Here is a 15,591-nt window from a genome sequence, read left to right as displayed (position 1 = left end):
AGGTTAATGTAAACACTGAGTCGGGGAGCGATTTGTTAATGTCTCAAATATGTCACAAAATTACATTCAAGCATTGTTACAACCCATTAAACACTAAATGTGTATTTAAAGTAATAGTTGGCCTAATTAGCATGTATACTGTGAGTGTGCTCATTAAGGCACTCATGGCTTTAAGCTCCTCCTCCATCCTCTCATTGGTTGACCTAGTGGGGTTGGCATGGAAACACAGAATGAAGCATGCTAAATTAGGTCCTAAAGAGGCACACCGTCTATCCAGAGGCTGAAACAGACACAAACACATACAAGACCATAGAAAGCTGAGGGTGGCCTCAGTGCATTATGGGTGCTGTAATTTGTGTAACATATTTGGGGCAAAGGGTTGGCCTTACAGACACATAAACAGCCGATAGCTGCAAATCAAGAGAGGTTCTCTGAGGCAGCTTATGCAATATAGCTCATAAGTTCATCCTAATAAGTTTCAGTAGTTGAACTTCACTCAAGGCTGTTGTCGCTATCATTTACAGTACAAGCATGAAAGCCACATAGCTGGGAAAATCATGTGAATGGATGTTGACAAAAGGCAGCATTCAGTGAATGTGCGTGTTTCAGTTTCCTCTTTAAAGCTACAAGAATCATATTCACACCAGCAGCCTCCTGTAAGGCAGAGATAATGTCATTAATCACACTGTGACCTCTCATATACAGCGTGAGCTCTCATATACAGCGTGACCTCTGCTCTAACAGCCGTGATTATAAATCTACATGCTGTTTAGGAAAATTTTTCAAAGTTTCAATCCCAAATCTCAGGTGTTTGCATGGAACAAGCATGTGTTGTATCAGAGCCACGGGGGGAAACTGTTCTTTTCCCAGGGAGATGGTTTTACCCTCTGTAGTCTGTACCAGCACCTGATCTGCTGAAATCCACGTGTTTGTCCTAGGAAAATTATGGTCGACCCATCTCCGCTTGCCGCCCCTGGCTTCGGAAAGTTAACAGAGGTCTTTTTGTGTCACCTCCGCAAGGCTATATTTTTGTGGAATAAAAAAAAAATCACCCTTTGTCCTTTACTCCGTATTCACAACACCAGACTCCTCTTAACATCACCCCATGACTCCGATCAGCTTCCCAAGCTTCCTAAACCTGAGGTTTGACTCTCACCACTCGCAGCTGTTTGAGTCGCCTCTCATCCTTTTTTCCCTGCTTTTTTAACCCTTGTGCAGCATTGTAGAGTTCACTCCAGCCTTTTCATTTTAATATTTTGTTTTTGTCTAAATGATCCACTCAGACAGAGAGACACTATAGAGCTGATGCATCGGATCCATTTAACGCTAAGAATAGCAATGACACACATTTCCAACCCCTTCTCCTGATAATAAGGTATGCATGTTAAGCGTTTTCCCTCGCGGCTGATTGGCCGGGTTGTGCTGACATTCATGTGCTCACTATTCAGGTCAGTGAGCTTTGAGTGTGTTTGAATCATGTTCGTATGAGGACACTGTGAATCCAGGCTGTAGTAAGATGCTGGGGATTTGTCAGTGAAAACATAAAATGCTTGACATTTCTCTTTACTCTGATCTTTAGCTTTGACGGAGTTATGTAATTTCCTTCCACGTAAGATTAACTCAAGAGACGATGTAAATCCTTTCAAATGTGCTCACGTTTCTCATCTGTCTGCCACAATAAACACAGGATATAGATCACAACTTAAACAGTTCTCATCTTGCTAAGTATTCATATTGTTTTATTGATTAAATAGGAAACAGAACAACATAAATGAGACTATACACAGACATATTGTTCTCATCTGAGTATAAGTGGGGAAAGGATAAGGATGTGCCAGTGTAAGAGCTGCAGATCTCATCTCAGCATCCTCTCTGTCTCGCCCAAACGTCCACAGTGCCATTTGTTAATGGCTGCAGTCCACTGTCCATTTCCTTTCCTCCCTCAAAACCAGTCTCTGCCATAGTTCACAGTGAGATCAGATCGTGTTACATATGAGCAGGCGGACACACAGGCGCTGTACAGTTCGACATCTTGTACAAAAATTAATGGCACGTTTTCTGCTACATACATCCAGAGATAGGTGCGGAATGTAAATTTGGTTGTTTTGCATTAATTCATTGAGCTCCTGCTGCGATTCTTCTCCTGACATAAATAAAAACGTAAAGGGATTGGTTATTATCAAAGAGACTTGCTGGAAAGAAAGACAAAAAAGAGTTGACGGTTCCTACAAAAAGTGGAAGTAACAAAAGTTAAAAGTACTGTAGAAAATACTGAACAAATTCTGAGAGTCTGTAGGAAAAGCACCCTTAAAAAAGGCACTCGCCCATGTTGAGTGTGTGTGTGTGTGTGACTGTGTTCCCAGAAGACCTTTAATCTTGCTTATCCTTTGTTACCGTTGCTGCTGTGTGTTCAGGTGTGACCCCGAACCTTTCCTGAGTGCGTGTCCAGTTGGCTCAGCACCAAAGAGCCAGGCTCGATGCTTTGGCTCCCTGTGGAGATGTTTTGTGCTTGAGTGCGATCAGTCAACCTCCTTGACTCTGGTACTGTTGCTTATGGTGAAGTGAAGCCAAGAGATGACAGAGACAAGCCAAGAATTACAGTATAGAAACATGAATTAAAAAAGAGTGGCCATGTAGTTATATTGATAGAAAGTTGCATTCAAAGCCATAATCTGTGTTGTGGATTGATTCAGTCCGCCGCTTTACTTTCTTATCTGGGTGCTGCCACCCGCAGCTGCAGGTTTACCACCAACCCTGCGGACAGGAACCTTGGACACGGGGATCTTGGTGCGTGGGGGCTCTCTAGCTTGAGGGATTTGCGAGGCAGTGTGAGACTGCGCGCCGTGCTTCACAGGGATCTTTGAGTCACGCGGTAAACTGGTGGGGACCTTGGGCTGCTGACTCTCCTCCTGGGTGTGTTTTGAGGTGGGCACAAAAGCCCCAACATCACTGATTTTATCTTTGCTTGATGTGTCATGTGAGTTGAAATGGGGCCTCTCTTCTTCGAGGACAGGAGTAGGTGGGTCCCTGCTTGCTTCATCGTCAGCATGTTGACTTTCCCGGACAGGTATTTTGCCTGCTCTGCCCCCTCCAACTACAGGTATTTTGCTAAGTCCAGATGCCTTTACTTGTGGTGGCCTCCTTTCCTTGGAGGATTCCTGGAGGCTTGTTCGTGACTCATTGTGCAGTTCATCTGTTTTGGACAGCACTGTCTGGGCCCCCCTGGGCACCTGTGGACTATCCAGTTGACCATCCACTGATGCTTGTCCACTTCCTCTCATCTTAGCAGAGGCTGGTGCTGTGCTCGACCAAGGTGCAGGGGTAGAAGGATGAGAAGTGACAGGGCAGGGGGGAGAGGTAGGTGCAACAGGGGCTTTAGATTGAGAAATTTGGATCTGAGCGGAAGCAGGAGGGTCAGGAGATACAGGAACTGGGATACGACCAGGGGCAGGAGTGTCCTTAGTTACAGAAACTGAGATCTGAGCAGGGACAGGGGGAGCTTTTGATTGAGAGACTTGAATTTGAGCAGGAGGGGGGGGATCTTTTGACACAGAAATTGGGATTTGAGCAGGGGCAGGAGGGGCTTTAGACTGAGAAACATGAATTTGGACTGGAGCAGGGGGATCTTTAGTTACAGAAATTGGGATTTGAGCAGGGGCAGGAGGGGCTTTAGACTCAGAAACATGAATTTGGGCTGGAGCAGGCTGCTCTTTAGATACAGACATCGGGATCTGAGCAGGAGCAGGCTGCTCTTTAGATACAGATATTGGGATCTGAGCAGGAGCAGGCTGCTCTTTAGATACAGAAATTGGGATTTGAGCAGGGGCAGGAGGGGCTTTAGACTGAGAAACATGAATTTGGGCTGGAGCGGGCTGCTCTTTAGATACAGACATCGGGATCTGAGCAGGAACGGGCTGCTCTTTAGATACAGACATCGGGATCTGAGCAGGAACGGGCTGCTCTTTAGATACAGAAATTGGGATTTGGGCTTGGGCAGGTGGAACTTTAGGTAATGAAACTTGGATCTGAACAGGAGCAGTTGGCTCCTTAGATAAAGGGATTTGAGCAGGGGCAGGAGGCGCTTTAAATTGAGAGACTGGGATCTGACCTGGAGCAGGAGGTGCTTTAAATTGAGAGACTGGGATCTGACCTGGAGCAGGAGGTGCTTTAAATTGAGAGACTGGGATCTGACCTGGAGCAGGAGGCGCTTTAAATTGAGAGACTGGGATCTGACCTGGAGCAGGAGGCGCTTTAAATTGAGAGACTGGGATCTGACCTGGAGCAGGAGGTGTTGGGGATGCTGTTGAAACAACAGCATGAGTGGTAGGGGCTGGAGTCATTGAGGGAGCCAGGGGCATCTTATCTAAAGAGGCCGGTGCAGGTTTAGTCGTAGGAGGAATCTTATCTACAGACAGAGTTGGGACAGATACAAGGCTTGGTTGGGTTTTAGTTGTCATAGTAGAGGAAGGACAAGGATGTGGGACAGTTACAAGGTAGGGAGGGGTCTGATTTAAGCCCATCGGGCTAGAGGTGAGTATAGGCTTGGAAAGGGCCGCAGATACCGAGCCTGAAGTTGTAGTTGATGTGGGAAATGTTGTCATCTTGGTGGAGACAACTGGTGCAGGAGAGGAGGGTTTGGTTGTAACAGTAAAGGCCGGAGATACTGTAACTGGGGCTTTAAATTCTCCTGCAGCTGAACTTAGAGAAGGTTTGAAGGAAGTGAAAGTTTGCAGGTTCACATTGCTAGCTGAATGCAATTTAGCAGGTGGAGGTTGGGTTAAAGCAACAGGGGTGGGGGGGCTAGGGGTTACATGCGGAGGTTTAGCTGGAGCAGGAGGTGGTGTAGCTACAGGGCTAGGTTTAATGACTGAAGCAACAATTTGAGGGGGTGCTGCAATCTCCTGCAAAGCCAGTTTGCTAGCTGTAGAGGTAAGAGTTGGACTAATTGAGGGAGCCTTGACCACAGTGGCCGGGGTGTTCGGAGGAGCTGTGGTTGCAGTAGAGGTGGTGCTCAGTGTGGATTTAGTTGTCGTAGAAAAGGAAGACATTATTGGAGCAAAGCTTGTCATTACAGGAGTAGTTGAGGGTTTTGCCCCGACGGGCGTGGGAGTTGATTTAATTTGAATGCTGATGGAAGCCTCAGGAGCTGGAATACAGTCTGAGCTCAGTTTGACTGAGTGAGTAGTCAGAGTGGAAGTTTTGGTCAGCGTTGTGATGATGGTGCTCGGCTTGGCAACAGGCGATGAGGATGGAGTTGTCTTAGTCAGAGGAGTAAAGGATTTGGTCGAGGCTGCTGTGGGGATGGCTACAGGAGAGGGTTTTGCTGTAACAGCAGTTCCGACAGATGTAGAAGTCAGTGAAGAGGAGAAAGTGGGTTTGGAGAAAAGAGATGTGGACGATGGCGAGACTTCAGCACTGATGGCACTGCTGGCTTTTCCCCACTCAGCCTCCACATCAGCCATGATGTCTCCCCCCCCTGAGATCGAGTCAAAGGTCAGGAGAGAGGAGATGTCTGCCAGCAATGAGCTTAGGCTTTTATCGCCGGGTACCATGGGTGGTTCAGAGGTGGGTAAAGGCGGCACATGCTCATTAGTTTTACTCACAATTTTTGCTGTCACCTGGGGAGATACAGTCTCTGATGGGGTCGTGGCTGCGCTGTCCTCTCCCGTGACAGGCTCACAACTCTCAGTCTTTGGGCTTTCCAGAGAGCGTGGAGATTTGGGGGTGAGGGTGAGGTCCTCTTTGATGATTTCCACACTGTTGGCACGGGACGACATGAGAAGTGGGCTCGGAGGGGCTTCCTCCTTGTCCTCTTTATCCTTTGATCGGAACTTTACATTGCCAAAGAGACCTTTCAGCCCGCGACGTTGCCGACCCGTTGGCTGGGACACGGTTTGGACTCGACGGTCCCCCGTTCCTCTCCGGCCACCCCTCAGCAACGACAGGAAGCTGAGGGACTTGGCTGAGCTTGCTGAAGAAATGGAGGTGCGAGCATGGGCGGCAGCCAGAACGCCATCTTCACCGAGCGTTTCCTCGTCAGCCTGCTCCATCTCTCCTTGACTCACCTCCTGTGCCTTTTCCTTGTCTGGCTCCTGCTCCGAATCTGGTGCAGCACTCTCCGATAGTCCATCCTGTGTTTTGCTCCTGTGAACAGGTGACTTGTTGTTCCCGTCCCCTTTGCTGCGAATAGAGAAGATGTTACCTGGCTTGCGTTTGCCAAACAGCTTGAATCCTTTTCTGATTTTTCCACTCGACTGGGATTCACCAGGCGGGGGGTCCATGTTCTCCGTTTGTACATCCATCTTCTCTCTGTTTCCCCCTCTCGCTGTATCCTCCCGTCACTTTCTGTAGTTGTTATTCCCCAGCTGGTGGTGTGAGCATTTATATCCAGAGACCTTATCTTTATCTCCGTCTGCAGCCTCGCGTTACCTCTCTTGCTCTCTGTGTGTTTCTTTATCGGATGTCTGTATCCCTCCCTCTCTCTATCTTTCCCATCCAGCCCTTTCTCCTCTATTTCTCCCTTGAAAGCCCCTCCCCTTTGCCTCGTTTTTGTCTGGCTGCTCTCCCTGGTTGCCATAGCAACTGAGGAGCTAAGCAGCTTTCGTCAGCAATGCAGAGCCAGGGGCTGTCATCAACCCACCCTCTCTCTCTCTCTCTCTCTCTCGCTCACTCTCTCTCTTCCTCTCTGTGTCTGATGACTCTGTTTACATAAACAGCAAAGACAAATACTCCATTAATAGGGCCGAATTTTGAATTTTGCCGAATGATCTGGCTTTATATAAATGTCTCATCCAGATTAAAGCAATGTACCTCTGTGTGTAGCCCAATAATCGTTTAATGGAACAGATTTGCTTTTATTCCTCATAAACTGGTCTCATTCAGAGCCAGTGTGTCGTAGAAACCCACCGTAACTCACCCAAGTCTATTTTTTAAAAATCACAGCTCTATAAATAGCTTTTGCATTAAAATGCTACAATACTTTACACATTAGCTTGGGAGATAATTAGCATGTTGACCTACATGCCCGTTCACACAGTATTTTCCTCTTTGAATCTATCCACTATGCTGCTATTACTTCAAAAAGCAATATCTTAACGCCTACTAGAGAGCATACGCTTTCAGTAAAGTGTAAAGGTTACTATCACAAAATCAAATATAAAAACAAGTTGATCAATAGTATGAACTTTTGAACATCTTAACAGAGTCAGCAGCAGTCCTGAAGACAATCGAGCCATTCAGGATGATTACATAATCATAAGTGAATGAACATAATTGAATTTTAAAGGGACATAAGAAAAAGGGAAAGTTAAAAAAGGGGGAAAAAAATGTCATTAAACCATCTCGAGTCTGGTAGTGGTACTATGATCTCTGTTTTTTGACATTATGTACAAACCTTGGTGAGCCGTAAAATATGACTTCAAATGCAATCCTCTGAGTCCAGTGGGAGTCCATGAGGTGGTTTCAGGGGCTCCTCAGCCAAAATGGGAATCATTTCTTGAGTCGTGGGTTTCATACACTTTCTGTCATGAAATGTCTAAAAGTAAAATTCTTATAGGATGGCCGGACCCTGGAACTAAATATCATCAAATGCAGGTCCATGATGTGAAAGAGTTTGAGAACCACAGCTCTAATCGATACAGTGCGCGAATCAGAGTCCTGGTTGGTCATGTACCTCGTTTGTAGATTTTCACAACCTCAATAAGTGCTATCAGTTAAACAGATATTCTGCGTGTTTGGCACAAGCGTTTCAGGTTAAACTAAATCAGTTATATTAGGTGACTAGATGTTCTTCATTAACAGAATAATTAAAATAGGGTTTGTGGTGGAATGAGCACGACCTCTTGTGGTTGCTGAAGAAACAACATGTGGCACAGTTTGGCTGCAGACGGCTGTGAAATGAACACAGAGTCTGAAAATAAAGCCGCTGTCTCATCCACATGAATTCCTTGGCCCAAATAAGTCTGAGTAAGTGGGTCAGCAATCTTTGAACAAATCTGGCTGTTTTTCCAGGCTGCATTAAGACACAGTCGGAGGTTTAAGGGTACAGTCACACTGGTACGCAGATGTTGGGAACCAAGAAATCAGTATTGGTCTGCTCTTAGCGTGAAGGATTGCAGCAGAGATGGACTGACATGAGATTGACAATAAAATTCAGTTGAAACGTAATTGAACACGTAAAATGAACAGTGTTCATGTACATGTTGAACTCCACGGAGGGATTAGATCCATTTTATTAAATGTATTCATGTTTTGCTGCCTCAGTAAAGGTTAATACACACAACCTTGACACTTAAATGAGTTCAGTCGAATACTGCGTCAGTATTTACTGCCCACTTTCCTACAAAAAAATACATCACATGTCATTGTGACCTCATTTCAACATATCCACACCTAGGCCAAAGATATTATTGTGATGACCACGCACACAAACACACACACACACACACACACACACACACACATACATTAACACAATAAATAGTTGTTATAATGTTAATAATGTTGTTCTTCAACAATATCCATAGACCTACATGATCCCAGTTCAAAGGACCACTTTTCAAAAATGCCAATTTCCAAACTTCATCATCTCAGTATGACATGCTTCTACACCGTATGCTGTTGCACTGCTGTATTTCTGAGGAAGGCTCTGCTCTTCTCCTACAGATCTTAGTTACAAGCTAAAAAAAGCATCAACCCAATGTGTCCAATAATTTGTTCTCTTAATCTGAAACTAGTCAAATTTAAAGTAATAGTACGTCGTAATTGAGAAGAGAAGTATTTGATTTCTTGCAGAGACCTTGAAGAGATGATTGATACCACTCATAGATACATCGATCAGCCACAACGTTAAAACCACTGATAGGTGACCACTAACATGTTTGTCTTGCCAGGAAGTCATTATAGCAGGTTAAGAAAATGTCCGGCAAGTAAGCTGCCTTAAAAACATGTCATGTGTCATAAAACACTTGATTTTTGTAAAGGTTAGGGTAAACAAGTAGGCTAGGCTAGTGGTTTCCCCCTGTTTCAAGTGTTTATGCTAAGCTAATTTAACCAGCGGTAGCTTCATATTTAACGGACAGACACAAGAGTGGTATCAATCTTCTTATCTACTGTAACTCTCCGCAAGAAATGGAAAGAGCACATTTCACAAAAGGGTCAGTTAAAGGGTCAGTTCAACCAAATCACAAAAGGGGAAAACATCTTCTATTCTCTTCTACTATTGGTTAATCTGGCTTCAAGTTTCAAGATATCCATCTTTGACATGTCTGACTCCACTCCAGTACAACGGTAAACAAAGGGTATTTTGTGTCACTCAAAACTATTTTTAAAACCATGTTAACAATTCAACAGCCAACATCTCTTTCTAGAATCAACGTCTTTTTTACTCTGGATAACCCACACAACTCAGAGGGACTACTTCTTGGGCAGAAAGTACTGTAGTAATTTGGATGAGCCAACCCTTTAAGTTTTGTTACCTATAGGATAAAGATATTGACAAAATGTCAGTGAGTGCTGTGTGAAAAGAATAAAGAAAAAGGGTTGAAAGTCACCCCAGTACAGTAGTAATGTTTGAAAGAATGAGGTAAAATGTTCTATCAAATGAAAACAGTTTAAGACTCGAGTTTGACTATTTGATGATCTACTGTAATACATCATCTGAGAGCAGTGTTGACTTCCGCTCTTTCACTGTCTCTTTTTTTAGACATCATGCTCCTCGAGGACTTTCTGCATGTCGACTTTGGCGTTCTGGTCGTTGTCCTGTTCCTCAGAGGAGAGTGCTTCATATGTACGACGGTACAAGAAACGATTGACCAGACATATGATGAACATCTCCATGATCATCATCTGCTGACTTAGCACTGGGGGACAGAGAAATCAGTGTGTCAGATGGATTTATTCACTTCACGCGTCATGCAGTCACATCAGCAGTCATGCAAAACATGTTCAGAGATGTTTCTTACTGGATCCACGAGCTTGAGAGGAGAAGGGAGGGGAACAGGCGATGGTTCCATCCAAGGACAGGATGTTAATGATTGAGGTCTGCAACTGGCTCAATACGAGTACTAGCTGAGGAGAAAAGCAATACTTAATCATTTACATGCCAAAGTAGACCAGGGATGACTATTTTTACACCAAAGAAATACAAACTGCAACACAAAGCAGCTCATGTTGCTAAATGTTAATGTAGACAAAGAGATTTCCCTCATGCCTAGAAAGGATAAATGGTAATGGTTGTGTTGACTCACTTGATACATGGCATACTTGGGTATCATATTGAGGCTGCGTAGAAATCTGTTAGTGTTAATGAAGATGATGGCAACAGGCCAAAGGGAGATGATAGTGAGAACACCAATGAACGGGTTGATCCAAATGACTGTACCAGTGATCTCTAACTGAAAGAGAAGCAAAGAAGTATTTCAAATTTCAGAGAATATTCGTTATATTTTCTGCACAATCAGATACGAAGGGAAGCTTAAATACTTACGTCTGAGAGATCAAAGTTGCCGTTCGTCCACAAAATTACGGACACGATAGAGAGCACCGTCTTTAGGATTGCATACTGAAGAGCTCCCACCTTCAGCCAGAATAACATTCGCCTGATTGATTCCAGTCAAAGACAGAGGCCATTAGAAATGTATACAATGAACAATGAACAGTCAGTATACAGCATAATTTGTAAAAATGTTCTGAAGAATTTAAAAACATAAAAACAGTAGGAACATCTCCAGTATTTGTAGAAACAGGTATGAATACCGTGACATGGGAACTTGGGGTAAACAGCGGCAGCAACAACAGCAGGGTCCTGTGCTGATGGCGAAGTTTTTACCAGAAAACCGCTTCAGGAAACCGTTGGTGCCCCCCAACTCCTCGATCATCAGAACCAAGATCTTATACACCACCACTGCAAAATAACTGCACGGAGAAGGGGAAGAAAGTCGGGCCTGTTTATACGTCATGCATCTCAAAAATCACTCCAGAGCACTGAACATATTTAGGTTTAAGTTTAATATTTCATCTACTTATTTATTATAACATAAAACACACTTGCCCTTGACACGTGACGGCACCACAAAAGCTGTCAAACACACTGTGCTATATGTACTGTACATAAAAAAACACATAAACTTTATCACTGCAGGTGATCCTATAAAGATGTCCCTGCCTTTTATTGGAGTTGAGCTAAATCCTTTTGTGTGTAATGATTCATCAAATGGTTAAACTATTCGGAAATTCTTCAACTAGTTCATGCAGAGCTGTGAATTGGTCACTGTGTAATGTGTATATTGTGTAGTATTAACGTAGCTGATGTTCTATCCTGATCGTCTTACATGAGTACATTTAATACTTTAATACTTCAATTTGAGAGGGATTTTTTCGAACCCAAACTAAACTCTTCTTACAGGGGATTTATTCAGCCAGGTGCATTTAGTTCAGACCTATTTACAAGAAAGCATGGGTTTTTCTGTTGAGCTAAAAAAAAAAAAAAGGTAAATAAAGCTATAATAAAGGAAGGCAGATAACCTAGAAGCTGACATGACAAACCTGATAACAGTAACAATAAGTGCGAAGTGGCTACTGGTCACAGCTACGTATCAGATAACAGACAACGCTGATCAGTGTGGTTCTGTGGTTGAAACCAGTGGTTCTCAGACTTTTTTTCAGGACACCCCCTTTTTGTAGATAACAATATTTTCAATATTTCTGTAATTAGGACAGAACTGTAACTTCAGCGTGACATCTTGCCCGCTGCTGTATGACAAAATACTGCATTACTGTGTCCTAATTTAGGTGTAGTTGAGAGAAAACGCACCAGTTAGACGTCATGTCTGTGATCATGACTGCCCTCGGGATCCACATCCCAAAACAGGACATGGTGGCAATGACCTGAAACAGAGAAATACAATTATTACCCCAATAAAATGACAGTATCAGCAATCTAGCATTGTTCACTTTTAGTTTTCTCAGTTACTGTCATTTCATGTTGTATTTCTAAAGGCCTTGTACCAGATGTATGGAAATTATTCCACAAATAACATGGTTGATAATGATAATGATAATATTTCGGTTTTACAATCAGCAATAACAACAAAACAGGCCTGAATGCTTACTGGTGCTGCACCACTTGTCCAAATGATGGTGGTCTTCTTGGGGGTGGGCAGCTTTTTATAAATAAAGACGCACTGCTCCAGGTACAGCAGCAGGGAGATGCAGGACATAAGGGTGAGCATGGCGTAGAGGCAAAAATCAAACACATCCATCTCTAAAGCAGTAAGAGAGGCAGAGAGAGGGGTTCAGATTATTACATCGTACAGGACATAAATATATTGGAGACTTAATGTGAACAAAGGTCACACATAAACATGACCAAACTGGTTTTGCTTGGGTTCAAAACATTCACTTGAATTGGGTAGAAATGTGGCCTTTTTAGCCTAATAAGAGGGCAATTCAGGACAGTGCAGTGAAAGTATTATGTTACCCCGACTGTAGCACAGGTACACTAAACTCTCACTGTCCATCCATGACAATATACTATGAAGAAATAGCAGATTATTTATTTTAGTTTGTGGGACAATGTTGTGTTTTTAAACAGGAATAAATAACTGAAGCAGGAACCAATATCTGGTGCGTTCAGGACACACAGAGACAAGCCAGACACTGCTGAGTGAATTAGCTCAGACTGGTCGATAAGGAAACATTACCAGCGAACAGGATGTGGCAGTGTGGGTCACTTACGCTTGATCACGTCGATAGCCAGCGGGGGTTCTTGTAAACAAGCTGGATCAATGGTGCCGTTGAGCGTTTCCTCCATGGTGTGCAGATATTCCTCTCGAGAATGTTTCTTAAAAATGGTCTAGACAAGTCTAAATTGAACGCTGCTAGCAGAAATGACTCCAGTTAAGGCTCTGGTCAGTAGGTTGTGATTGTCAAACTAATCTGTTTTCTCTTCACAGTGACAGCCGCTGGATTCCAGTAGCTGATCAACAGCAAGTGTACTTTACCCTTCAGGTGACTTGTAAGTAGTGAAGGCGGCACGAGAAGTAACTGTTGCTCATTCATTCACAGACTTAAGTCCTGGTAATTGAAATAACACAGAGGTCAGAGTTTTAGTTAAAAGGGTGAGACCCAATGAGTGTGTGAGGAGAGATGAACTTTGACAGGGCGTGTTATTTTCCTTCCCACCACATATGAAAGGGTAAAGAGAAAGATAAAGGTATTTCCTTCAAGCAGTGAGGAGTATGTATACTTCATTATTCAGATTTAGTGCCATTAGAGCACATACGTATCAAGTCAAATCAACTTTATTGTCAATTTCTCCACATGTACCAGACATACAGAGGAATCGAAAAGATGTTTCTCACTATCCCACGGTGAAAGAAATAAAGTGCACAAGCACAACAGATAAAGACAAAGACATTTCCTAACACTAAAGTAAACAATACAATAGATTTATATATATTTATAATACATTATATTGTTTAATTGCATTCTCATTAGTTGGGATGATTATGATTGATAGTGTGTTGTCAGCTTTAGTCTTATATAGGCTGAGGTTGATGAGGTCAGAGAACATGCATGGGTGGTGGGACACAAGAGTTTACATTTCAGATTTCAAAGTGCAAGAATTTTAGTTTTAAAACATTCAAAAATGAACGTATCACCAGAATGTGAAGAAAAAACTGTGCTGATGTTATGTCAAAGACATTTTTGTACAAATTGTGTTCCCAGCCTCCAGTCAAGGCAGAGCCAGCTCAGACGACCGCTAGCTGCTGGGTTAGCTGAACTTACTAGCTTCCGGCAGCTACAGTTGGCGGCAGTTAGCAGTTCAGCCGATTCTTACATACTGCAGCTTTAACTGACATGAAACTTGTTAATTTCAATCAAATCAATTCCACTTTTATTTCACTCAATGGTTTTGAAAGATGAACCTTGTACACACAAATAAACTAAATGTCAGAGAAGCAACAGTGGTAGTAACTACTGTAAATACATTTACTCGAGTATTGTATTACAAATTGGAGGAGGTACTTCTTGAGAGAATGAAAAGTGAATGCCGTTAACATTTTGCACAGTCCAAGTAATCCATCAAGAACATCAGTATTACATTAAAGTGAGACACTTATGATAATTCAACATTTTTAAAGTTTGAGATTGATAATACAGATAACACAAGGAGGCTATAAAGAGTTCAAAGGGCTGACTTTGTGTGCGTAATGCTGAGTGTTAGGGCGATTTTTATCTGTTGCATTTTTTACGGAGAGGTGAACAGCACTGAGGATATTCACCTCTCCACAGCACGCCTGCCAATCTTGTTTCACGCCCACATTGTTTCTGTGCCAGACGAAAGGTCGACAAGTGTCAAACACTCGCCTGAGTCAACAGTGTTCAGTGTTAATGATCTGAGGAAGTGAAGAGTGCAGTCTTGTGCGATACTCATCATTGTGAACTATCTGTATTTAACCCGCACTCACACAGTACTTAAACTATCTTATGACTGCTGACTTTTGCAATTCATCCTGAGGGAAACATGAATGTCTGTACCACATTTCATCAACTATCAAGTAGTTTAGTAGTAATTTCACTAAAAGCCAACAAGTGAAGAGCATATTGTACCATAGATTGTGCAAGTCTGGTGACTTTTATGTTCAGAATACAAATTAGATACACATACAATTGTGCCGTTTGCATCAGAGATATGACTGTCACAGGAAACACAATGCAACAAACAAATATAGGTGTAAAACCCAGAGACAACAGGGGGGACATTTAAATCAGAAGATAATCTAAATAAATAAACAAACTCTTTTCCTTTTCATGACTGAATAAACAAACTGATGTTAAAGGACAATACAATTTCAAATGGTTTTACTTCATTTATATTTGGCGGACCCTGCCACCTTCCTAGCTTCAAACAGGGTTCTGTTCCTCTGAGAACAGCTTGTTTATTCAGTTATGGAAAAAAAATGATATTTCCGAGTTTGTATTATTACCTCATTAATTTTATAAATATTAAAATTCTGAGCTTGAATTTCCTCTCCAAAACTACATAGTGCCGCTTTAACCCCAATTTGATGCCAATTTGCTTTAGACTGTTGGGCTTACCAAGCCCCAGCCCAGGACAACTGACCTGGTTTCTCCCCTGTCTGCAGCCCTGATCTGCACTGGTCATGCAGAATCCTCAACATGCATCAAACCTCACATAGCTCTGTATGTGTATGCGGGTCAACCCAAAGTCCATTCATTCCTATGGGAACCTCAGTGCTCGTTGATGTGTTTGTGAAACTCCATGTTCTGTCTATTTTTTGGTCCTGAATATGCTGCAAGTAAGTTAAAAATGTTTTTGTGCTTTTGCATTGTATTTCAGATATGCACTGTGCCACAGGAAGTGAGCATAAACGAATTAGCTAACTGATAACTTTAAAGCAGCTGTATCTATAAGAACTTTTTCTAAGTTCAACTGCATATTAACATTGGAAGCTAGCTAGCTAGAGTGAGTTGTTTATGGCCTATTAACAAATCTTTCACAAAACTGACTAACACCTGGCAGGCCGACCTCCTCACTTATTAGTCATACAGTGTTGGCCCTGTTTT

The 15,591-nt window shown here is 42.8% G+C and overlaps 2 protein-coding genes across 2 annotated transcripts; both read right to left on the bottom strand.

The window, feature by feature from the left end:
* Positions 1–1,710: 1,710 nt before the first annotated feature.
* On the bottom strand, positions 1,711–6,544 carry LOC311269534 (uncharacterized protein). The gene has a single exon (XM_084373723.1). The coding sequence runs from the start codon at positions 6,300–6,302 to the stop codon at positions 2,703–2,705; it is 3,600 nt and encodes a 1,199-aa protein (XP_084229849.1). The 5' UTR covers positions 6,303–6,544; the 3' UTR covers positions 1,711–2,702.
* Positions 6,545–9,699: 3,155 nt separating this feature from the next.
* Positions 9,700–12,811, bottom strand: LOC311269068 (organic solute transporter subunit alpha-like; the record flags this gene model as incomplete). The annotated part of the gene is made up of 8 exons (XM_084373047.1): positions 9,700–9,860; positions 9,963–10,068; positions 10,248–10,394; positions 10,487–10,598; positions 10,756–10,914; positions 11,813–11,886; positions 12,111–12,262; positions 12,736–12,811. 8 exons carry the CDS (start codon positions 12,809–12,811, stop codon positions 9,700–9,702), a joined length of 987 nt encoding a protein of 328 aa, XP_084229173.1.
* Between the last annotated feature and the right edge of the window lie 2,780 nt (positions 12,812–15,591).

The sequence above is a fragment of the Pagrus pagrus genome (genome assembly GCF_965226575.1).
Source record: "Pagrus pagrus genome assembly, chromosome: 14".
NCBI classification, from domain to species: domain Eukaryota; kingdom Metazoa; phylum Chordata; class Actinopteri; order Spariformes; family Sparidae; genus Pagrus; species Pagrus pagrus.
Note: the sequence above shows the minus strand (reverse complement) of the source record. Positions and strands in the feature narration are given on the sequence as shown.